Source organism: Taudactylus pleione, unplaced genomic scaffold, assembly GCF_031769625.1.
Source record: "Taudactylus pleione unplaced genomic scaffold, aTauple2 ptg000086l, whole genome shotgun sequence".
NCBI lineage: Eukaryota > Metazoa > Chordata > Amphibia > Anura > Myobatrachidae > Taudactylus > Taudactylus pleione.
Genome location: NW_028284488.1, coordinates 20,568,355 through 20,594,288, shown reverse-complemented (window position 1 = coordinate 20,594,288; position 25,934 = coordinate 20,568,355). Strand labels below are relative to the sequence as shown.

General features: G+C 42.5%; 1 protein-coding gene across 2 annotated transcripts in view; it reads right to left on the bottom strand.

Annotated features, from left to right (window-relative positions):
• Window positions 1–25,934, bottom strand: part of CAMK1D (calcium/calmodulin dependent protein kinase ID) — a 456,946-nt gene that overhangs the window by 37,946 nt on the left and 393,066 nt on the right. For both annotated transcript variants that reach the window (XM_088468914.1, XM_088468913.1), the window contains exons 5-8: window positions 19,420–19,546; window positions 13,714–13,789; window positions 11,791–11,903; window positions 7,883–7,961 (exon numbers count right to left, since the gene is read on the bottom strand). In XM_088468914.1, coding sequence (XP_088325040.1) covers window positions 7,883–7,961; window positions 11,791–11,903; window positions 13,714–13,789; window positions 19,420–19,546 — 395 coding nt within the window. The remainder of the gene's footprint in view (window positions 1–7,882; window positions 7,962–11,790; window positions 11,904–13,713; window positions 13,790–19,419; window positions 19,547–25,934) is intronic.

Below are 25,934 nucleotides of genomic sequence, written 5' to 3'. Positions count from 1 at the left end.
CATGCACGATCATGCATACACACTATACAATCCATATGATATGTGGTTCCAATCCGCGTTGGAACAATATATATTATAAGACGGATCGCATATTGTGTATCCAGCTAAAGGTTTGTTATTCAGAAAAGGTGTGACTGCTTGCACGATAAACCTACTGGTCTCCAATGACTTTCTGTACATCAGTATTAACAGCATTGCCTTAGTGTCTTGACTGAAGAAAACAGTGGTCATCATATGAAGATTTCTATTATCAGTGATGCCGGTCTTAAATGGTGATCTGCATTAGAACTTACTTTAAGAAGATGTATTAGTTGTATGTAGTTATACAACATCTATGTTGCTTGGTACAATTTAGTGTTCATTGGTCCTTGGTGACCAACATGTTTAGCTTTTAATCTGATTTTCTGGAATTACATTTAGTTAAATGTTTTACATGAACTTTTGGTAGGGCTCAAACTGTAGAAAAGGCAGCTGGGTTTAATTACAGTGACTGGAAACCTTTAAAAAGTTATTTGAAGTTATTTTCTGCAACTTCAATTGGTGTTCCTGAATACCCTGTCCGGGCGCATATTATATCCCCCCTGGGTCTGCAGGTGAGCCATTCAGTGTCTCAACTCTGTTATATTTCCCCCAGATGGACTCAGGGTTTATTCCATTACGGGAAAGATTAATGTAGAACAGGCTGTTTTTCATATAGGGACTTATTAGGCAGAGGTGGATTGGGCTGGGGGCAGGGTGGCATCTGCAGGACGAGAGGGGAGTAAGTGTAGCTATCTGGCATAATGCGTGAGAAGGGGGGCAGCTATCTGGCATAATGCGTGAGAAGGGGGGCAGCTATCTGGCATAATTGCGTGAGAAGGGGGGCAGCTATCTGGCACAATTGTGCGAGAAGGGGGGCAGCTATCTGGCATTATTGTGTGAGAAGGGGGGCAGCTATCTGGCATTATTGTGTGAGAAGGAGGGCAGCTATCTGGCATTATTGTGTGAGAAAGGGGGCAGCTATCTGGCACAATTGCGTGAGAAGGGGGCAGCTATCTGGCATTATTGTGTGAGAAGGGGGGCAGCTATCTGGCATTATTGTGTGAGAAGGGGGGCAGCTATCTGGCATTATTGTGTGAGAAGGGGGGCAGCTATCTGGCATTATTGTGTGAGAAGGGGGCAGCTATCTGGCATTATTGTGTGAGAAGGGGGGCAGCTATCTGGCACAATTGTGTGAGAAGGGGGCAGCTATCTGGCATTATTGTGTGAGAAGGGGGGCAGCTATCTGGCATTATTGTGTGAGAAGGGGGGAACCTAACTGACAAATAGTGTGAGAAGGGGGCACCTAGGTATCTGACATAATTGAGTGAGAAGGGGGCAATTATGGGAAATAATTCTAATTGTGTGAGGAGGGGGCAGTTCTGGGACAATCATAATTGTGGGAGGAAAGGGGCAATTTTGGGACATGATTTTAATTGTGGGAGGAAGGGGGCAGTTCTGGGGCAATTATAATTGTGGGAGGAAGGGGGCAGTTCTGGGACAGTTACAATTGTGTGAGGAAGGGGGCAGTTCTGGGACAATTATAATTGTGTGAGAAAGGGATCCCTTTTGGGACATGATTATAATTGTGGGAGGAAGGGGGCAGTTCTGGGGCAATTATAATTGTGGGAGGAAGGGGGCAGTTTTGGGACATGATTATAATAGTGGGAGGAGACAAGCAGTTCTTGGACAGTTATAATTGTCGGAGGAAGGGGAAGTTCTGGTTCATGATTTTAATTGTATAATTTAACAAGTTTTTTATTGAAACACCAAGTGTCATATACACAAATATTGTAGTGAACAATGGTGCCAATATCCAAGGCAAAGCATAATTACAAATAGCAGTGCAATAATAGGATACATAGCCTCATCAAGACAATGAGGTAAGAAACCAATAGACTCCATCACACTAAGGTAAAATGATACAAAATTGTAAAAACAGCAGAAAATAGATGTCTCGCCACCCCTCCCCCCCAACCACACCCACTGTCCACAAATAATATATCAAAGAATTGATAAATGGCTCACAAATGAACAAGGACCCATGTTATAGATGTATCGGAGGGTCATTAGCTGCAAGTTGTGAAAGATACCAGGAAGAATCCTGTAAACCAGACGTTCCCGAACGCAGTCATCAAGGCTCCCCAACAGTTCAGGTTTTAGATATATCATTGGTTGAGCACGGGTGACTTAATTAGTACTTCAGTCAATTTGATTTAACCACCTTTGCTCAACCATGGATATCTCTATAATCTGAACCAGAGCCGTAACTAGGATGGTGCGACATGTGCCACAGCACAGGGCTCTGCAGGGTCAGGGGGCGCTGTTCTGCCTGTCAATTTTTTGTTTATAATCATTCTCACTTGTAGCTTCCTCTTCTTTTATCCCCAGCATCTCCTGCCCGCCCCTATTTTCTCCCTGGCTGACCCCCCTACTTCAAGCCACCTCGCCAAACAACTTCAGTCACATCCTCTTTTATTTAACACATACAGATATCTGCCCCATAATTTCTGATGGCAGCCCTGAGAACAAGCACTGATTCCCGACCCAGGTGTTACCAGCGCACCTCGAGTACCTCTGCTGGTGAGTTCAGCTGCCAGCGCGGGGTACATTATCATACACAGATCTCCTCGCTGCTGATAATTGCTGCATATACACTACAAGCAGCACTCTTTCTATACTTTCAGTCAGTGATCTACACTGACTGCTCCAGACTTGTACATGGCTGTTCTAATGGACAAATCCTGCTGCAGGTGCAGCTTCACCAGCACTGTCCTATATCTATAGCAGGTGAGTTATACTGCATAATTACTGTGTATCATCACTGCAGCCGATTCACACTGCACTTGGCAGATACACCTGGATAATAGTGGTACAACGGGATCGGTACCCCATCATCATTGTACGGGACAAGATCAGATAGATATGTCATTGTCCCTACCCATGAAGCCATGCCCCCTTTTTCAGGAGCGCATCTTATTTCCTTATAGAAAATTGGGGGAGGGGGGGAGGCGCCAATGCACTTTCTGGCACAGGGCACCAAAAAGTCTAGTTACGGCTCTGACCTGAACTGTTGGGGAGCCTTGAGGACTGCGTTTGGGGACCTCTGCTGCAAATGATGATGGATTTGGGGTCACATAGGGGTAGAAATTGTGGCTATATAAAACTTTCCCACATAAGAAAATGTTTCAGTTTTAAGTTCAAGGTGAACTCGACCCACTTCAAGTAATGTAGCTTGGCTTTGTATTTAATGAATTTTAATTCAGATAGGAGGAGGGCTGTAAGACATGGGGGTAAACTGTAATTTAGGGAAAAGAAGGATGTCACATTTTAGTGTCAGTTTGAGAAGGGGAGGGGGTGTCAGATCTGGAGCCCGATTTTAAATGGGAGGAATTTATTATTTCTTCTATCAAGGTGGATGTTCTTTTGCTCAGGTTGTTGGTATATATGTAGCATTTTGTTTGTTTTTAAGGTTTAAATTAGGGATGTGCAGGCTCGGATAGGTTCGAGTTTGCACGTGGAGTTCGGATTTTTCCCTCCAAAAAAACGGAACTCAGAACGAGGCAAAACGTCATCTTACATGGACGAACATCATCATTCCTGGACAAAAGACAAGGAATGATGATGTTCGTCCATGTAAGATGACGTTTTGCCTCGTTCTGAGTTCCGTTTTTTTGGAGGGAAAAATCCGAACTCCACGTGCAAACTCGAACCTATCCGAGCCTGCACATCCCTAGTTTAAATAAATATTTGTTGCCAAGGTAGTAAGATTTAATTATTTATTACATATAGGGGCTTATGAAATAGGTTGCGAGCTGCTTGGTTTTGCCTTTAAAATGATTGCGCTTTAAAAATCCATGAAGACTCGCAGGAGTTCCTACAGCTCGCAAACCTAAGCCCCATAATATGACTTTACTAACTATGTGTATTAATCATACTTTTTATGGTTTGCTTTGGTCAGGGCCATAACTAGGGCGGTGCGCCTGCACAGAGCGCACATGCCCTGTGGGCGAAACCGGCTGCCTCCATCTGCGATCACGGCCACTACCTGTGGGGATCCCAGCTGCAGTCTTCTCTGCGGGTCCTTCCAGCAGCACCCTACAAGCAATGCAGTCTTCCTCTTCTAGGGCGGCTCCTTCCAAGTTCCAATAAGGCACTCCTCTGGCTCTCCTCTTGCTAGCGGTCTTCTTCGTTCCCTCGCAGAATCTTCCCTTACAACAGGAGGCTCTCCAGGCGGCAATGGATCTAAACTCCTTGCGGAAGCGGCTCTCTATGCCCGGTCCTGGCGACAAGCTTCCCCACAGGGGTGCCCTGAGTTGCGGGCCCTCATCCAGGCAGCCGACAACAATTGGGGTCTTCTTCCTGGGTCCTTCTGCTTCCCCAGCAGTTCCCGGCAGTGGTCTCTTCAGCGATGACTCCGGGCTCTCTCAGCACAGCAGTCCAGCAGGTGAGTGGCTGCTGTCTGTGTGGTCCAGCTCCTGGTGCGTGGAGTTGGAGTAATGCAGGTCCTCTCCCCTCCGGCATCTGTGTCCTCTGTGGAAGTCCAGTTCAGTTCAGTGGTAGACAGGCAGGGACATTTCCCCTCAACGCCAGGTCCTCTTCAAATCAGCGGCAGCCTCCTCTTCGGCGTGTAGTCCCCATGGTGGCCGCAGCGCCACGATCCCCGGATCCACATATCCAGTTCAGCCGAAGTTCAGTCAGAGCCCCCAAGTGCTCTTATTTAACCCTAAGCACCTACTCAAGCTCACCTCCCCGGCTTGGTCGAGCAATCCTCATTGGACAGGGGGCCCTAGTAACAGCCCGCCCAGCAGGCCCTCTGCCCTGCAGCCGAGGGGGCCAATCAATGGGGGCATTCTTTCTAGGCTCCCTGGGTTGCTAGCCGCTGGTAGATCTACCCCCTGGGCAGTGCAGCCTCAGGGGAGACAGGGGAACTGGGGTCAGCCAGAGTTCATCAGCCCCGGCCATTCCAGTGAATCGGGCAGTAGTATATGTATACCTTAATAAAAATTAGAGTGAGGGACACCTTTAGTACGTATATGGGGGTACCACACCTGTAATGGGCATTACTACTGTGTGGCGCAATCTGTAAGGGGCATTACTACTGTGTAACGTAATGTGTATAAGGGACACTACTATTTAGGGTAATGTGAGTAAGGGGCACTTTCCCTACGAGACCACCCCTTTTTTCAGACATGCGCCTGCATTGTCCCTGTTAAAAATATGATGGGTGGGGCCCACCAATGCGTTTTCTGGCACAGGGCACCAAAATGTATATTTATGGCTCTGGCTTTGGTTTGTCACCAGTGCCAACACTCCCGTGTGTGTTTTTCCCTCAGGGTGTGATGTGGAGTTGGATGGTCGGCCGACACGTTATGCTGGCTTCAAGAATCACTGACAATGACATCACAACTGGGTGGGGAAATTAAATGACCGTCCAATTGTGATTTCTGACCAGACCTATTTAGCGACTGATTGGTAAGTGTGTATGCTTATCAAATCGGTTGCTTGGTCAGCCGGCTGCTGGGTCAGCCATGTGCGTACTCCACATTATCTATCACTAGAATGCTCCTTTTATGTTGGTTACTAGAGTGCTCCCTGTATTGTATATTATTACTTAAGTGCTTCCTGTATTGTATAGAGATCATTAGCTTAGCTTATATATGGATCCCTTTATTGTCTAAATATAAGTCACTAGAATGCTTTGTGTATTATGGGATGGGTACGATATGCCGGCGGTGACCATCTCAATGGTCACAATATTGGCAATGGAATCCCGATGGTCAAAATCCAGATGCATGTTGGTAAGTATTCTACCCCTAACCCACTCCTCCCACAGCCTAATGCTAACTATCCCATTTGGCAGCTTAATCCTAACCATACCCTCCACGCAGCCTAAACCTAACCCTCCCCCTAGTGCCTAACCCTAATACTCACCATTGGGATTCTGACAGTCAGGATTCCGGAGTCTGTATTGTGATGACCATTGGAGTCGGTATTGTGACCGTCGAGATGGTCATCGCCAGGATCCTAACTACATCCCATGTATTATATAGAGGTAATTAGGATAGTCTCTGCTTTATCATAAGGAGCTGGTATGTGTTCTATTTGAATATAGCTCTGTGACGTAACAATTTTAAACCATATCCCTTTTGGGAAAAAACACTCCTGCACGTTTTTATCATGGCCATTTTTCCTTTGCCATGCACCAGGATCATTTTCTTCCTTTTGCCCCCCAGGCTAAAAGTTGCCAGCTTGCTCCTCTTGTTAAGACTACTATAGTAAGTGTGGATCATGTTAAAGTAATTTACATAATACTAAATTCTCATTCCTTATGGAATTTCCAAACAGCAAGAAAATGTAAATATACTGTAATTGGAAAAAAATGTTTGCTATGTACATTTTCATCAGTATATATATAAAATGTTTTTAGAAACACATACTGTACTTAGCTTAAATTGTTGCTACCATTATTAAACCCTTCTCCACTACTGCCTATGACATACTGTAACCAGTCACACATTGAGGCCAATGCCCTTATACTAAGTGTAAATGTAAGAGACTGTCCTTTGCAGTAGAAAGATAAGCAGAGAAAGACAAATAAATTATCTAGGTAAGTGTATTTTTAGTATTTTAATAAATTATTTTTATTTTTTATTGTCGAATAAATTGGCCACCAGCTTTTATAGCTTCTATTCATATATATGTTTTGTTAACATAATGAGCTTTTATTTAAAAGAATAATGTTAAATGTTTCTGATTATAAAAATTACAGTGACTTCATTTTTTTTTTTTTATATGCTCAAAATTATTATTATTTTTATATTAACATTTCTGTCCTTGCATCAATTGGGGTGATTCAATTCCATGCACATACTCTTAGCCCATGAGCAATTAATTAACAAGTCCAGTGATCAGCATTGCTCCCCCTCAGCACTTTAGAAGGATTAAAAGCATGTGCGAGGCACTTAACCTCCCTACCCACCCAACCCCAATATCTTGAAATGCTTCAACAGAAAAGGGAGAATCACCTCAATACATGATAAATAGGCTGCACCAACAGGGGTTATTACTGAAGGTAGCTCTATTGATATTTAGGGTGAAGCAAAAACAATCCCTTTTGTTGGTGAAAATAATAATTACAGTAATGGGGCTTTTTTCCTTTAATACATTAGTCTGTGTTCCATAGTAAGGATGGATTCAATTACACGTGTGCTGCTGCTGGCAATTATGTAAAAAAGCCCTTATTGCGCTACGCTTGCCTGAGTTAACACCTCTCTAAGGACCTGATTCAGAGATGGATGGAATTGCAGAGCCGCACACAAACAGCCTTGCAATTTCGAACCAACTTCATGCAAATTCAGACACCTCCTTGCTGCATTTGCGAGCACCATCGCGACCGCTGGTATTGAAGGTTGCTCCTTTGGACAGGTTGCGGGAGCTGGAGCTTCCCGCAGCCTGACCTGGTGCTGGTCACTTAGGAGGCAAGGAATCTGCGTCCGTCAACGCAGACCCTGGCCTCGTCACTCCCAGAACATGGCAGGCGACACGCCCCCGTTACCGGGAACGGTGACCAGCCACTCCCCCAGTCCTCCCCCCAAACGCCACAGCATGTCAATCATGTTGTGGCTTGGGGGGGGTCTGCGAGCGTATTCGAAAGACCTGTTATGCACGTGCATCCCCTAACCATCAGAGCGGTGCGTGTATCATCATATGGTCCGAATCTGCACATGCCTGGTATGAAAATATTTGGTTTTATGCAAAAAAGGACTTGCGTCCAACTCTACATGAGCCCCTGTGTAATGTATAATCTAGAAACTAAAATGAAACAGTCATCTGAATGAGCCCTTAGCGTACAAGTATTTACCATGGGTGCCGCAGGGCCTGTGCACAGGTATATCTCTTGTTGGGATCCTTTTCCATCAAATGACTGATGAAGTCTTTAGCTGTTGGAAGAAAAAAAATGACAGTTTATGTGTAGTTACTACTCTCAGCTCTATAATATAAGTCAGCTGTTCCCATTATTTGTAATTCACAGTTGGGATTGTATCAATTTCCAGTGAGTTTATTTGCAGATGATATTTTAAGGTAAACTATGAATTGTGATTAATATAACGTTAAGTAATCATTGGACTGATGTTCAAGTTGTCACTGGCTTTGTTATTCTGCCAGAGCAACATATTTCTTTTACGTTATTAATTGAGTACATGATCGTTTGTGACTGTTTAATTAGTGACCATGTGAGCATTCAGTAACACTGCAGATCTCCATCTGTTATAGCGCAGGGCCAAGACCATACTGACGCATACAGGGTGATTTACTAAGGAGGTTCAAAAGTGCGTGCAGTAAATGATCCAACAGTGACCTGTGGCAACAAATCCAACAGTAATCCATAGCAACGAATCCAACAGTAATAGATAGCAAACGATCCGTTAGTCCATAGCAACATATCCACCAGTAACTCATAGCAACATATCCAACGGTATCCCATGGCAACAGATCTAACAGTAACCCATTTGCATTCATATACTAATTTTTACATGATTTAATTAAAGTTGCTAAGTACTTGCAATGGGTTACTGCACATTTGCCCCATCTAAATGAATCACCCCTACAGGCACTTTACTGTAGTAGCTTAGACTTTTCCACAGATTTTATTTATTCTATTATAATAGACTGATCGTGATCATGTTCTTAATAGTAAAAATCAATGTGGATGCTCCAGAAAAAAGTATATTTGAGAGCTTGTGCACACCTATCCATCAATAAATGCATTAAAAGAGTCAACACCTAATCCAGTGGTTCCCAAACTATAAACTATAGAATATCTAAAATATAAAATATCTATGGTCAATGTGATAAGCAAAACCAATGCAGGCGGCTGCCAATATTAAATATGTGGACAGAAGCGCAACCCTGTCCTCATCCACATAGCTGACAGGTAACACTATATACTTAATTTCATAATTTTGCTGAATTTCTTAAGAAGAAACTGTTGACCTAGGGGTGCTTCAAAAAAATGCTGCTAGGGCAGTGATTCTCACACTTGGTCCTCAGGACTCCACACGGTTCATGTTTTCAAGGTCACCCAGCAGTTGCACCGGTCATTACTCTTTGACACATTTTAAAAGTGAAGCTAAAGCAAATATTAGTTTTAACCCATTTTCCTGGGTGTATATGTGTGAATGAGCCCTTAAGTATGTACAAAAGTACAGAACAGTCAAGATATTTGCACATCAAATTGAGAAGATGTAGTTACCAGTGATGTGCGGTGAGGTGAATGGCTGGGGAGGCACTGGCTAGTATCAGAGCAGATTTATAGATACATATGTGAACCCGGGGATTCATGTGGGTATTATACAAATGTGCAGCAGTATATAGTGCTGGAAATTTGTGTGTTTTGATCAGGGATGTGTGGAAAAGATAGACAGAGGCGGCAGTGCCACACCTACCATACACTTTTTACTCCAGAGTTTTAACGATAATAATGATTAGCAGGGCCGTAACTATGGTGGTGCGACATGTGCCCTGGCACAGGGCAAAGCAGGGCAGAAAGCACCATTCGGGCCTGTCAATTTTCTATTTATAATCATTCTCATTTGTAGCTTCCTCTTTTTTTATCCCCAGCATCTCCTGACCGCCCCTATCTCCTCCCTGGCTGACTCCCCTCCATCTAAACACCTCACCAAGCAGCTTGAGTCACATCCTCTTTTATTTACACACCAATTTGAAGTAGTCATACGCGGGACTCAAACCAATCACCTCTCATATGGCAGTCAAGCCACACCCTTTGGGCGCAACTTATATCCCTATTTGAAAAACAGGGGGGGGGGTGGCGCGCTAATGTTCTTTCTGGCCCAGGGCACCAAAAAGAATAGTTAAAGCTCTGACGATCATGATGACGAGGTGCCCCATGATGATGGTGCGTCCTAGCACCGAAACGGCCGTCGGGCTGTCCATTTACTAGGATTGACTGTTATTTACTTCTGAGGCCAGAGAGCAACACAAGCAGTTTGGATAAGTTTACATGGCAATTATGCACTGTTATGCACTTTAATATGTGGCTCCTGGACAACAGTATTTTTTGACATGCTCTCTATATAAATTTATATTTTATTTGGCAATTACTTGGTGTGCTGATCTTCCCTATTGTGGATATCTATGTGTATATATATCTATGTGTATATATATATATATATATATATATATATATATACATACACACACAAACACACACACACACACACACAAACACACACACATAGTGGCATATCCAATTGGGTGCGAGGTTAAAAAAAAAAAAAAAAAAAAAAAAAAAAACACTTGCACCCAATACGAATAAAAAAAAAAAGTGGTCTCAGGGTTTTCTGTTCTGAAAACCCCACGGCACGTACAATGAAATAAATATTATACTTACGTGTACAGGGGTCTCCATGGTTCCCGGTGGCCTCACCTCCTTCTTGTCAATGGGGAAGGGGCTGCTGTGAGGCTCCAGAGGCACAAGGGTTGCTGGGAGATGTAGTTCTCCCAGCAACCATTACTGGGGGGGTTATACACTCACACGGGGGGGTGAGGTCACACACACTCACTCACTTATGCATACTTACAAACTCTCACACACACTCACCCTGCTGCAGAAGAGATGGCTCCCGACAGAGCATGTCCAGCTGATTTTTCCTAAAATGAATGATCTTGGCAAAATCAGACTTGCTCTGGAGGAGCGAGAAAAAAAAAAGACGCTGTGATTTCTATAAAAATCAACGCGTCTGATTTTCAGTCACTTATTGAATAGCAAAACTGCGGCTGTGAGAAAAACCCTGCACCTCTGTGCGTTTAAATTTTCACGCCCGCAAATGGATATGCCCCATACACTAGCTGCAGCACCCGGCAGCCTGCGAGCTGTCTCTCCCTAGGCAGCCGGCTCCCTCCCTCAGTGGGCTGCACTCTAGTGATCTCTGCCACTTGGACACTAGCTCCCTTATACAGAGTTGCACCTCCTGCACAGGAACCACTTCTAGGGACTTGTACTGGCTAGCCCCTCTGTTCGCTTCAGTGACTGCCCTCTGGTATTCTCGTCACTGAGGACATTGCTGCAGCCTCCCCAGATTACAGGAAACTCCACCAATCATCACACCTAACGGGTCCCCGAACAGCAGATACATCAGCGCTTTTGTAATGGGTCTCCTTAGGTTGCAGCTGCTCTCTTTACTGCAGGCTCTGGACTCCTATCACTGCTCACAGCAAAAGCTCCTCTACGGGGCATAGGGCTGAAAATAATTTAGACTTGCCGAGAGCAGTGCAGAGGAACCCTCCCTGCGAAGCCCCGCCCACTGCCCCCTGAGTACCGATCGTGATGATCCTTCTGCCTGGGAAAATTACCTATACAATGGTGAAAACCACATCACAATTGGTTCAGTGGTTGCAGAGTCTATAACAAACAAACACACAAAAACAGATGCCCTCAGTTATAAATATAAATATATATATATATATATATATATATATATATATATAGTACACACATACATGCACTGCAGGGATACAGAGCCATGGAAACTGAAGGGATGGGTATTGGTACAACCAAAAAATGGGATGGTTGGAAGATAGTGGTAAAGACACATATCAAAGTTTTTACATTTTAAATTTCCTCTTGTACGTGAAGAAACTAAAGATATGTCAATGAAATCCAGAAATAACTGTGATTGACACTCTATATTCACATAGTTCTCAATGGCCCTTTGGTAAGCAATGCAGGGTCATGTTGTACATACGTACCAGAATCTGAAATATCATCCCAGTACGGAGAATCAAATTCATAATCTGCTTTCAGAATCTGTTCAAACAATTTGGAATCATTTTCATCATAGAAAGGTGGATACCCACAAAGCCTGAAAGACAGATATTCATAATTATTTGTAGCACATTTGATTAATCATAAGATCTGTAATACCATAGATGCCATTGTAAAAGCTAAATTATACCATATGCACTCAGCATTTATTGTCAGTACCATGAAGATAAAGAACAATTCAGAGGCTTGTGCTCAGACCTGCAAAAACAGCTACATTCATGTAAACAGGAGGTTAGCACGGTGGTAAATATAAAACATTGTGCACAAGACATATCTATGCACAATACCCCTGTGTATTAGAGATTATCTTAAACACACATAGGATTTATTCATCAAGTAATATTTGCAGGATATCCCCCCGGAAAAATCATCCCCCGTTGTCAGTCCCAATAGCAGTCCTCATGGTGGTCAACCTATGGTGGCTGCTTAAATGCAATTCACCAAGTACCAGAATGCAAAGCATTTCCTTTAGCCATATATATATAGCTTGATGGATGAACTAATGTAACAATTTGTTCTAGCAGGGCTGTTAAAGCGGTCTGTATAAAACAAACTGCTACAAAGTAGCAGTATAAAGTATGGCAGAAACACAATCCCCGATCTAGACACACTATTACGAAACAGCAATCTGTATAATGTAGACTCTTGTTATTAAATAACAGGAAATGTCAAATGAATAATAACTCCTCTGACTAACACATTTTGCTATCAATGGAGTATTTAACAGGACGTACAATAAACTAAACAAAGGAGTCTGGAGGTAATTAAATTATTATACATTACTAACTGGCATTTGTGCAAGTCAGATAAGTATATTCTTGGATTATAATGTTAAATCTCCGGCAATGGCTAATGTTCAGCTATTTATTCTAAATATAGCCTGTTTTTCTTCATGAAAGATCCAGATGTCCATACAATATTATGATCATTTCCAAATTATACCACTGTAATCTACTCTTTTGGAAAAGAATGTGTATGTATGTATAGTATATAGAATTGTAACCGTAATTTTAGAACATTTTCAGATACTAGCCAGTGGCGGATTCCTCTCCCCCCCCCCCTTCCCCAGTAAAATCCACAACTCATAGGCTCTGTCTAGCAGTAGCAGAAGAGTCACTCAATGCTAATCACAGCCGAACAGGCAGTCTCAGGCGGAGGTGTTTAATTAATTAACAGAGAGAGCGCTTCCAATGAGAAGCCACTTCCCTGCTATAGCGTCAGTCCTACCTTGCTTCTAGGGGCCGCAGCTGATGAAGTCTCTAGAACAGGGGTGGCCAACCAGTCAGAGGCTAAGAGCCAAAAAATATCTGTAGTCAAGTTAAAGAGACGATCACATGGCCACGCCCCATTTTTGTGTGCACGTCTTTGGTATGACATTTGCAGGAGCATGACCTTGTGCAGGGCCTTGCGCTCGCACACGGCACACCCCTAGTTACCGCCCTGGTCAGTGCCATTGCTCTGTTTCTATTTTTAGCCAGCCAGTCCACTGCAGTTTTGGCCACAATTGTTGAAAAAATGACAGCTTTGAGGTGGTCATCAAAAAATTTACTTTAAATAACTATAAATGAATTTTAATGATAACACTATTGTCCAAACTAAAAGCTCCCAAATATATGATTTTACCCATTTATAAGGATATCCAGTTCCAAAACCAAAACATTTAGCAATTGAATTGCAACATTGGGTGCCCATTAATTACTGCAACATAAAAAAACAATTGAATCTCCCCCAGACCATAGTTCTCCAATAGCACATAGTAGTGATCTAAAGTTCCTGTCCAAACTGTTCAGCTGAGTAGTGCATTGGATTGTGAGCAATAGTGAAAACAAACAATGTACTATACTTACAGAATATAAGCTATTACACCAATAGACCAGCAGTCTACTGCTTTGCTGTAGGGCTTCTGGGCAAGGACTTCTGGAGCTGTAAAATATTAGAGAACATTAAACCATAGAAACATTAAAACCACTTAAAAGTGAAGTGAATAACATTTATTATCTTGTTACAATGTCATCTGGCAAGGGGTGAGATATATCAGGCAGCAATTGAACACTCAGTTCTTGAAGTTGATGTGTTGGAAGCAGGAAATATGGGCAAGTGAAGGATCTGAGCCACTGTGACAATGGCCCAATTGTATGGCTAGACGACTGGGTCAGAGCACCTCTAAACTGAAATGTCTTGTCCCTGGTATGCAGTGGTTAGTGCCTATCCAGGGCACTGGCTGTTGCTGGACCTTGTTATAATGTGGTCCCACTTGGATTTGTTGAACTGTCATCTTTAGATTATTTCAAACGATACATGGAGCATTATTGGGACGTTCTGTATGATCCTGAACTGGTTGGGAATCTTTATGACCTTCTGGTCCCTATTTACTTTTATTCTCAGTTGATCACAGCAGTGTATATGTTCATATATACTTGTCTTTAATAAATTATACTCAGTATGATGCAACAATTATGCTTATTTTATAGTGATCCACATATTTCTATTTTTTTATATACACCAATATATGTGCCTAATGCAGCACTGTCACAGTGCCCAGCAAACTGCCCACCTTGCAGGTCTGTGTGATGGCGCGAGTCATACAGACATGCAAGATGGTGAGTGTAGCTTCCACTGTGGAGGACAGACAGCAGTGGGGGGAAATTACTTTATGTAACAGAATGCAAAAACTAAAATCATATTACTATAATACAAAAAGGTGCCACAGACCATACAGTAGCTTGTACTGGGACTGCATACATGCTCCCAAGCAGCATTAATCCAACCAACATAGGGAACATAAGATAAACTTAACTAGTTTCATCTACAGTAGAAGGCTACATATATTTGCTATGCTGAATATGAATGACACTAATCTTCAAAGTCAGCAGATATATGTACACAGAAATATAACTGAACAAGTCATTACTATTATATATGAAACTTTTAAAATGATGTTTCACCAGTAATTCCAGAGTGATAAACATAATATGCTATTGTATCTTTTTGTGATGGTCAATGGAATGTGCACCTCCGCCTGCCTGGTAATGTCGAGATCAATTGTATCCTGATCCTGACCACCCCAAATTTACTTAGTATGCTGGACGTGTCTCCTTGGTGTACTAGTTAAATAGGCACATTTGTGTGCGACAAAGAATGCTATAGTTCTGTATTTCTTTTACTATGTAATTACATCAATTATGGATGGAGCTTGTCTCCATCAGCCCTGACTGCAGATGTACTGTAAGTGTAACCGTGTGACATCATTATTTTATTTATTTATTAACAGTTTCTTATATAGCGCAGCATATTCCGTTGCGCTTTACAATTGGAAACATTGATAGAACAAAACAGGGTAATAACAGACAGACATAGAGGTAAGAGGGCCCTGCTTGCAAGCTTACAATCTATAGGGAAAAATCATACATGTATTGGGCCTATCAGTAAAGTTCACATTAAAATATAATACATGCTTTAGTCAAATGACAAAATCACTGTTTGCAGACACAGATTGTAATATAAATGTAACAAAGTCACATTGATATTACTGTAACTTTGCTCCCTAAGGAAAAATGATACAGTGAATTTCACTAAATATGCACAAAATGCTGCTAAAGTCATGTCACTAATGCAGAAGTCTCTGATCGTCCTGGTCACAGACACTTAGGTTATATTAAAAGTGCTTTTCTAAAATGCATGAAAATATCCTGTGTGTGTGTGCCAAGAATAAATGTGACCCACTTACAGAGATCACATCAAATAAGATAAAGACTTTGTGGGATGAAAGAGCCTGCAAGGAGCTGCTCCACTGACACAGAGATGATGGGCTGCACCTGATTCCTGGACACCGGGGGCCATATATCAATCTTCACTGAATTAAACCTGAAAGTTTTACTTCTTAGGCTTGATACATGAGAAAAGCCCTTGGATTAAAGCTTAATATATGTTTCTCAAACACACCTTGCTTGGCAAGGGGACCTTAGAGGATACTCAACAAACAATATAATAAATGTCACTCAACACAGAGCACTATCGGTGACCAAGGGCTCTATTTATTAACATTATTTTTACTAAAATAAAGTGAAAAAGGGTGTTTTCACACCCTTTTCACATTATTTTAGTTTCACCTGTAGTTATTACAGGGCAATTGGAGTAGAATTAGTAAAATTCTACTCCAACCCCTAAGTATCACTTATTTTTAGTAAAGCAGATCGCATTTCCCATAATTGTAATGGGAAATGTGATCCGACCAGAGTTACTAAAAATAAATTGTAAAAAAAATACTGGGGGAAGCCCTGTGATAATAACGCCACCTGGAGGTGGCGTTATCCAGGGTCTCCCCCGGTTACCGGGCTCCCACTCTGCTCTAACGGGGAGAGCAGAGGCGGGAGCCCGTACCAGTAATCAGCTATGTGGTCTAAACAGACCGCAAGCTGATTGCTGTAAAAAAAAAAAAAAAAAGGAAAAATTTTTTTTTTACTTACCTGAATCCAGGGACCGGTGATCGGGCCTCCGGTGATGGCACCTCTCCGGTCAGCTGGTCTCCCACAGTGGCCAGGAGGATGCAGGTAAGTGTAATGAAGGGAGGGGGGGGTCGCGGGGGGTCCACGATCACGGGGGGCGGGGATTAGCGTCGGTGGGGGGTAGCAGCGACGGTGGGTCGACGCATGCGCGGGATCTTAGTCGCGGTATTTTTTCCGAAAATACCGCGACTAGAGTGCGGATGGGATATGCAGGGACAGAGCTTTATCGCAAGCTCTGTCCCTGCAATGGATTTATAGTAAATCCCTGTGATATTGCCTGAATTCGCAATGCGAATTCACTCGGTAATATCACACTACAATCCGCATTCAATATGCGGATTGTAGTAAATAGAGCCCCAAGTCCTCTATTTTGAGGCTTACTGAAATTCACAATGTTGGAAAAAATTCACCAGGGATGCAAAATTCACTAGGGCAGTGGTTCCCAAACTTTTGTACTTCATGGCACCCTTAGTCTTTACACGGCACCCCTAGGCCAGCATCAGATGCATCATCAGATCCCAAAAGCATGAGGTGGGCGTCTATTTACACAAGACGCCTCCTGCGGCTTTGTATATTTTAGCACAGCTGCTGCGTACAGAGACGCAGCAGCTGTGCTATAGCGCCCATCTCTGATTCAAATAAGCTGTATATTTAGCCCAGGTGTGTGGTGGAAGGGGGCACGGAGGACCGTGGTAATTACATTGTTATAGGTATTTTATATACAGATAGAGCGCAAAATAAAAGTGTATAAGACTTATGCATTTTATCTCTATTTAAAATATCTAAAACCATGTAATAATAGCTTTAACATGGTCAGCAATACTCCCTTCCACCCCACCCAGTGCTAAATACACAGTTTATTTGACAATCAAAAATGTAAGGATAGAGAAATAATATATTAAATTACATATTTTTAATTTTAATTTATTTAACAATTACACCAGCTCAGGGCTTCAGCTGTGCCACAGACTGCCACATAAACAGAAGAGCCATCAGGAGTCCAGCCACACTGCGAGGTGGAGGAGCAAGATAAGATGGGTGGAGTAGGAGTGGGCGGGGCCGCGCAGCTCTCACAGCCAGTGAGAGTCAGCAGTACAGCATGGGGCCAGCTGTGCAGTGTAAATGGCCGCGGGCGACTGCCTAACTATCTTACCCTCAGACCATCCACCCACGGCACCCCTGCGCGGCGCACGCTTTGGGAACCGCTGCATTAGGGCAAGGTCTGAATATGAAGAATGTTTAAAACAATGTTTACATTTAGAATGTTAACCGCAAATGCTATTAAAAAACACTATATACACTGTTGTCAATAACTCAAATTCATGAGGAAGATTTATCACCAGAATTGTTTTGTGCCAGTTAATGTCATTACTCTCTAAAGAAAATAATAGATCTATATTGCTAGAATATCCACTGGTCATCTCATGCTGAGTAGATCTACTGTCCTTGTAGTAATTAGTGACTAATTAGTGGTTGTTAGATATGTAGTGGTTGGCCGCTGATAATTATTAATACCACCCGGCCAGAAAATTAACATTTACCTTGTCAAACATATAAACTCAGTCAGGAATCTTTTGCCCGCGGAGATAGGCGGAACACTGCAGAATACCCTGTATTCCCTCCTCCTGCTCCACTGGACAGGGCAGCGGAGGTCACATGATGCAGAGAGCAACTGCTGTGGTCACATTCAGTGTTATCTTTTGCTCTATGATAATCTAATGGTGCATACACACGTAGCGATCAGCCAGCGATAAGATATCGCTGGCTGATCGTCATGCACCTTCCCTGGTGTGCTGGATGATCGATATCTATTATCCAGCACACCACCTACTCACCGACGACTATAGCGACCCGAGGTCAATGATCGCAGGTCTCTATAGTAATTTGCTCGAAGTTGACCTGCATGCACGGCCGATGGACGATATCGCTATCGTCAATACGTGGCCGCGCGTCGCTGGTCATCGGTGAGTTTGTAGGGAATAAAAATTAACGATTTAAATGATAACGATATCGTTATCGTTCAAATCGCTCATTTATATCATTACGTGTGTATGCACCTTAAGTTTGGCCTGAGCTCTTAAGCTGGACAGACACTAAATCAACTTTCATCCAACTAGTTGGTTGAAATGAAAATCTGGTAATATAAGGGAGTAAATGACAAAAAGCCATATACTCCCAAACCCCAGAAAATGGACAAAAACTGTGGTTCAGAGAATGCCAGAGTGTCTGCATAAAGCTGGTAGGATCTCAATGCCACAGATGAAAGCTCACGTAGATACAGGTGGCGCTGGTGCTGCCTCATGCCCTCACCGTCAGGGTATTTCACTTACACATGTAGAAATGTAATCAACCAGCAATAACTATCTCTACAGATGTAATGTTGTTCTATTTAAGATACTGTACTCTATTTGTTTACTTGTGACAAGACATTCCCCATTCCCGATGTCCCAGTGTGCGTCATTCACTAGCACACCTGACCAAACTTCAAAAGATACGTCTTTGAACTTGTGTGATTTTGAGTTGTACATTAAGAGCTCATTGCTACAAAATTACGCATAGCTTTTAAAGCAGTGACACAAGATATAAAGGCTGTCATGTGAGCATGTCTATAAAGAACATACACATTCATGTAACTGGTAATAATTAGAAGACCCATCAACGGACAGCAAATGACGAAGCATTTTCTTTAGTGGAGTTTTAAAGGTGCTCACAATGGATGATCCAGCATGATAAAACTTTTACAGAAGAAAAAAAAGCAGTTTCTGTTGTAAATTATGATTATAGAAATGTTACATTCCCATACTATTTTGTAGTTGGTGGCTCAGATTGTGTTTTCACATACTGTTATAGATAAGAAAATGGTTAAAGAAAAAATAACCCTTAAATAGGGAAGTGAGTTAAATGAAGCATCGATCAGCCTAGTCATATTTTAAGTAAGTTCTCTAAAAATACTCACACACATGTTGACTTATTAACATTAATCGAAGTAGATGTCAGTATGTGGCCAATATACGGTCACATAACACTACTGTGTATCTTATCACTTACCGACATACCCTGGAGTCCCACAGGCTGTGGACATCACATCTCCTTTACCTTCCATCTTGGAAAGTCCAAAATCACTTATCATAATCTTTGACTCTCCTTCTTGGCTGAAATATAGCAGATTCTCAGGCTACAGAGAAACAAATAAAAGTAGCAATCACTCTTGGGCAAAACTAAATAGACATATATGAGTGATGGACCTAGCGCGATTAGGTTATAAGGGAGAGATATACTAAGCCTTGGCGAGAGATAAAGTACAAACCAATCAGCTCCTAATAGTCATTTTACAGGCTGTTTGAAGAATGACAATTAGGAGCTGATTGGCTGGCACTTTATCTCTCTCCAAGGCTTAGTGCATCTACCCCATGTGGTAACGTTTTATTAAGTTCACTATTGTATCACAGTATCAAAAATGTAGCACTTGTTTTGCTTAATATACATTCTATCTTGGCCTACCTGTTTTTAATTCCACAAAGTTAAGGAAAAAACGGGTGGCGGCATTGATAAGTATAGTGTCCATTTCATAATATTAACATTTGCCAGACTCAAATATCATCATTCATATCAGTATCAAATACATTTGTGATTTGTTACAAGCAAATATAATATATGTGATGTATAATGCGTAGGGCATGATGACTGACAAGTCATGAGTCCCAAGAAGTCAAAATAACAAGTTGTCACGACCAGGGTTTCGCGGCGTTGAGGTTTGCGGTCGTTACCGGTGAGGGCACTGTGGCGCGGTCCATCAGTCGGGGGAGCTGGCGTGTGGAGACTGGCATTGGCTGTACGCAGAGGTCTGCCAGCATTGGGCCATTCTGGCAAGGGTAAGTCTAGCGGCATCTCTGCGTCGCAGGTGTCTGGGTGCCACCATGTTGTCTTTTGCCATGTGACATAGCAGGCCAATCGTCTGTAGGTCACCTGTTCTCTCTGACTTATCACGTTCCGCTACTGGGTACTTAAGGGTGTTTGGAGCTCCCTGTAGTTGCCAGTGCAATATGTTCACAGCGTAGCTGTGAGAGAGTTCTCTGCGCTCCTGAAACCTAGACTTGTGTTCCGGTGCTTGCCCTAGCTCCTTGTCGGCTTCTGGCTCCCTGCATAGCCTGCACCGCTCTGCCTTGCCTTGCTCTCCACTGAGATCAGCCCTGCACCTTCCACCAGACCCACTCCTGCTTGAACCTGTCTCCTCAGTTAACCCACTCCTGCCTGACCCTGTCTCCTCAGTTAACCCATTCCTGCCTGAACCTGTCTCCTCAGTTAACCCATTCCTGCGCAACCATCATCACAACATTACCGGATATCCCCTTCAGCCATTATTCAGCAAACCAGGATATCCACTTCACTCTCACAGTCTATCTGGATTCATCTCTGTCACTGATATGGACATTTGTTTACTCCCATTCACTACAGCTCCCTTCAGCCACATATATCAGTTTGTTTATTACTGGACTTTAGTTTATCTTATTATTCATGTCTACGAACATTCACATTAAACAACCCACCTTTCAGTTTAAACCTGTTCCGGTGTCTGCTCCTGTCTCCACCCCAAGTCCACAACAAACACATACTCTGACACAAGTGATGTATTGAGTGCTTTCTCACATCATATATTATTTACCACTTTGATTTCTACATTCAAAGGAAGTGTATGTTCCAATAGATGTTTCTAGTCAATGCTCATATTTTGAAAACTTTATAATGGAGGTAATCAGTGAACAGCTATTTGGTCTATTTACCACTCATATTATATTTTCAACGTAATTATAGGAGTACATTACAATAGATGGTGTTAATTGGTGCAGATATGCCCTGAAATGGAAATTGCATTTACAATGCTTTATACTGAACACAGATCAGAGAGCAGAGAATTATCAGAATTCTTAGGGGTCTAGTCATGATGTTAATTATCGGGGTCCGAACGAACCCTGATAATTAATATACTAACTCGCCGCAGACGCCAGAGCAATTCATCATTGCTCCGGCACGGAGACAGCTCATCCGAAAATCAGCTGACCCCGCGAGCGGCTTCACTGCTCCGAAAAGGTCACGTATGTACACAAGAGCCCCGATGTCCGGCGGTAGGAGCCGGACAGTGGTGTAGGGTTCTGAAGATGGCGAATGCTCCCGCAATCAAGCTCCGAAAATATTGTATTGGAGCTTGATGAATTCTGTCCCCATACTCGTGTATGGGGACATTCCGCCAAAGGAAGGTAAGCAGGAAATATCTGTGATATCTCCTGCTTTACCCTCTTGATGAAAGGCCCGATAACTTAATTTCTACACTTACAGATGAAAATGTTCAGTTTCACCTGCAAATGTAGAAATTAAGTGATGATGAATAGGCCCCTTGGTGCTTAGAGTGAGCACCTGTATTTTGCTTTTTTTCTGCATTAGAACTACAGGTCTCAGTATGGTAGCACCTCTTATTATATTTAAGATTAGGATGTGCAGCACAGCCCCCCCCCCCTACTTTTTCATATACATATGTGTGTGTATGTACGAGGGTTGTTCAAAATGTAATGCCTAAATGCTCACAACTAAAATTTTATTATCGATACAGATTTGAAATTTTGCAGTAAAATACTTTGAAGTCTTAGTAACAGAATGACTCTACTCAAAAAATTCACCATCTGCCCTTAAACATTTTCTCCACCTCTCTACCCAAGCTGTGAATCCACTTTGGAAAAATTCCAGTGGTTGGTGTTTGACCCAGGAACATTTGGCGTTTTTAACAACCTTTATGTCTTCAAAATGTTGACCATGGAGTCAGTATTTGAGAGGGCCAAACAGATGAAAGTCAGAAGGGGCCAAATCAGGACTGTATGGTGGATGTGGCATTATTGTCCACCCCATTTTGGCAATGGCCGCAGATGTTGCCATCGAAGTGTGAGGTCTGACATTGTCGTGGTGTAAGATGACATTTGACAGTCGAATTGTTGACCTTTTTTTTGCGGATGGCTTCTTTCAGCTTCTTAAGTGTAATAATGTATCGATCACTGTTGATTGATTGGCTTTGTTCCAAGTAATCTATGAGAATAACACCTCGGCAATCCCAGAAGAATGTGGCCATGACTTTGTTTACGGAACGCTGTGATTTAAACTTTTTTGGCCTAGGTGAACTTGGGTGTTTCCAATGCTTTGATTGGGCCTTTGTTTCTGGGTCATAAAGGAATACTCAGGTCTCATCTCCTGTAATGATATTTTCTAAAAACATCTGAGGGTTGGCTTCAAAGTTGGTCAAAAGGTCATTGCACACTTCCACCCTCTGGGCCTTATGATCCCTGGTTAATTGCTTTGGAACCCATTTAGCACACACTTTACGATATCCCAAATCATTGATTAGTCTTTCTACTGTGCCATGGCTACATTCCAGTTCATCACTGATATCTCCAATGGTCACACAATGGTCTTTCTGAATCATGGCACTGACTTTGTGTCGGTTCTCTGCTGTCACTGCAGTTGATGGTCTGCCACCACGAGGTTTGTCGCACATAGACGATTCTCCCGATTGAAAAAGCTTCATCCACCTTCTGACTTTGCTAAAGTCAATTGTACGCTCACCATACACTTTTTTCAGTCTTCTGTGGATTTCTGTAGCACTGCAGCCTTCTTTGTCCAGAAATTCAATGACTGCTCTTTGTTTCATCTTGGATTCCATGGTAATTCGTGGACTACCTAAACAAAACTAAATATATAGTTAGCAGACATATTAAAGTACAAACTGACAAAGTTTCAAATAAATGTTGCATATTATTTCAGAGTTATGAGCATTTAGGCCTTACTTTTTGAACAACCCTCGTATGTGGAAGAGTTTGCTGATTTCCCATTAGCGTCAGCTGTCAGTCATCATTCGTTGTCACTCTTCACTTATTCCTCATCAATTCCCACACGTTGTCACTATTCAGTCCTCACTTGTCACTTTAATGAATTGTAGGTTATTCATTCTTTATTATGGGTCATTTATTGTGAATTGCACATTATGCATTAGCCAGCACTTCATCTCTTCATACGTAACACACATGGGGCCACATGTATCAACGAGTTTTATCATTCACAACGAGTGCTAATGCTCATTGCATATGATAATGGTGCTCCAGCCAATCAGCTCCTAACTGCCATGTTTAAAAAATTGGAGCTGATTGCCTTGAGCACCATTTAACATATGCAACAAGTTTTAAAACGCGTTGCATATGATAAAACGCGTTGATAAATTGCGGTCCTTGTTTGGCTATGATACATGATGATTTTTGTGTCTGAAAAATTATGTTCAGTCTAATTCTGATGTTTGACTGTTGTACAAAGTTAATAATTAAGTAAACTTTAAGTAACTTGCCAAGATGGCATAACATAGTTAAACAGATTATACTGTACAATAACAGAACACCTAATGTTCATAAAATGCATTACGAGTATTCATTTGGCAATATTGGCATCTGCTGAATAGCATAGGCAGATAATAAAATAAAATAGAACACAAATTACATAATTCATCTTCTGAACTAAAATTAGATGGATAACATATTGGTTTACTAGTAACAATTAATAAAAATTTGTAACAATAATTTAATTCTATATTTCGATGGTCTGTTTATTTTATGCTCATCATTACATAGGAAGGAAAAATACAAAAATATAACATTTTTCCATGATTATGTAAAAAGTTTTACAGAATTACAAAAATATGATTAATGCGCTATCCACTTCTACAACGTACAACCCTATTATAAAGGTGAGCCTTGAAGCATCGATAATTTGTGTAGGGGGAACATGACCAAGCTAAAAATAAGCGTATTTAAGGGGAGATGTATCAATCCTTCCAAAGAGAAAGTGGCCCATTTATCATTAACTATTTGCGGCACATTGCCCAAAAATACCCTTTTTCATGGACTAGCCGGAAATATTAAGTATACCCAGATGTATTATGGAGAGACGGCAGCAGATATCGCTGGTCCCTCCATTTCTGAGCACAGGTTTCTATATGAGATGCGATGCTGTCGAATTTACCAAGCTCCGGAATGTGCAGGAGTCCTGGTCACTTCACTCCGTGCACATTGCAGGGACGTGAGATCCTTTGGGAGCACCTATCCCTGAGGGTGCTCTTTAATAAATTTAGCCAGTTAGATCACATACTGCAATGTGATCATGGGCGCTAATGTGATCATGGCTGCTAATGTCACACCCAGATCTCATTGAATATGTGATCATTGATAAATGGGCCCTGTAGAGTGTAGAAGTTGCACATAGCAGCCAATCAGCATTTGTCATGGGAAGCAATCGGGAAGCCGACTGCCTATATACCGGCAGCCGGCTTCCCGAATGTCTTATCCTGGCAAGGGGGAAATGCCGGGCGTCTAGATGTAGACGCCCGCATTTCCCCGATGCCGGGAGACCGGCGCCCGGCATCACGATCGTAGTGATGCCAGGCGCCGCGAGCGGACAGCCGCGGGGGGGGGGAGGGTTAGGTTTAGGGCTCCCGGGGGGGACTTAGGGTTAGGCACCCCCCCGGGAGGGTTAGGCTAGGGGGAGGGAGAGTTAGGGTTAGGCACCCCCGGGGGACTTAGGTTTAGGCAGCGGGGAAGGGGGTGGTTAGGGTTAGGCACTTAGAGGGGGGATTAGGGTCAGGCACTTGGGGGGGAAGTTAGGGTTAGGCACCCCTAAGGAGGGTTAGGGTTAGGGGGGTCAGGTTTGTGGATACTTACCTATCCACGATCGGGATTTCCAGCGCTGTCGGGCTTCCGCTGCGTCGCACTCTGTACCTGTCGGGCTGCCGCTGACGGGAATCGTTCCTTTGTCATTTTATGGTGTTCTAGTAAACTAATAGCTAGAAGCTGGTTGGTTGCTATAGGCAACTTCTCCACTTTTTCTGTTTAGAAGGTTTAATAAATCTTGCCCTTAATGTGAAATGTATATGATGAAGTGAAGAGTAAGGGTGGTTTAGGTAACTAGAAGATGGGCTTAAGCTCATAGATGGGTTTTGTATAAATGGAAGGGTTGGAGCTTACTCAGACGGTAAATTTGCAGTAACATTATGCTTGCGGGTTTCCTGCAGCTCAACACAATATATTAGCTGTAACTTTCCAATATCATAAATAACCATTAAACTAGGAAAAAGTGCACACCTATAATGCAATTATATTAAAGTATGCCTAGTGATTTGGTGGGCTGAGTATAAGTTTAGCTAAATCTTAGACAGGCCTACATGCTGGGAACAGACCCGCCATCCAGTCAGTCAGTAGGTTGGTCCGGTTTGTGTGCTTACATTGTGTTGATTGCTTTCCGGGACAATGTTAAGAGGTATGGTCCAGCCCACAAAATAGAAACAACTCTGTCTCCAGGTCAAAAATACACTAATCTGACAAACCAGCGTACATGTCACACCCTTTTCAATCAGTTAACGTTTTACAATATTTCAAGTCTTGATCGTTTTAAAACCAACAGCTCCTCAACCCCCCCCCCCTCCTCCCCAAAAGCAATAATAAAAGACTGTTGAGAGGCCAACGCTGTGGGTAGTGCTGTGT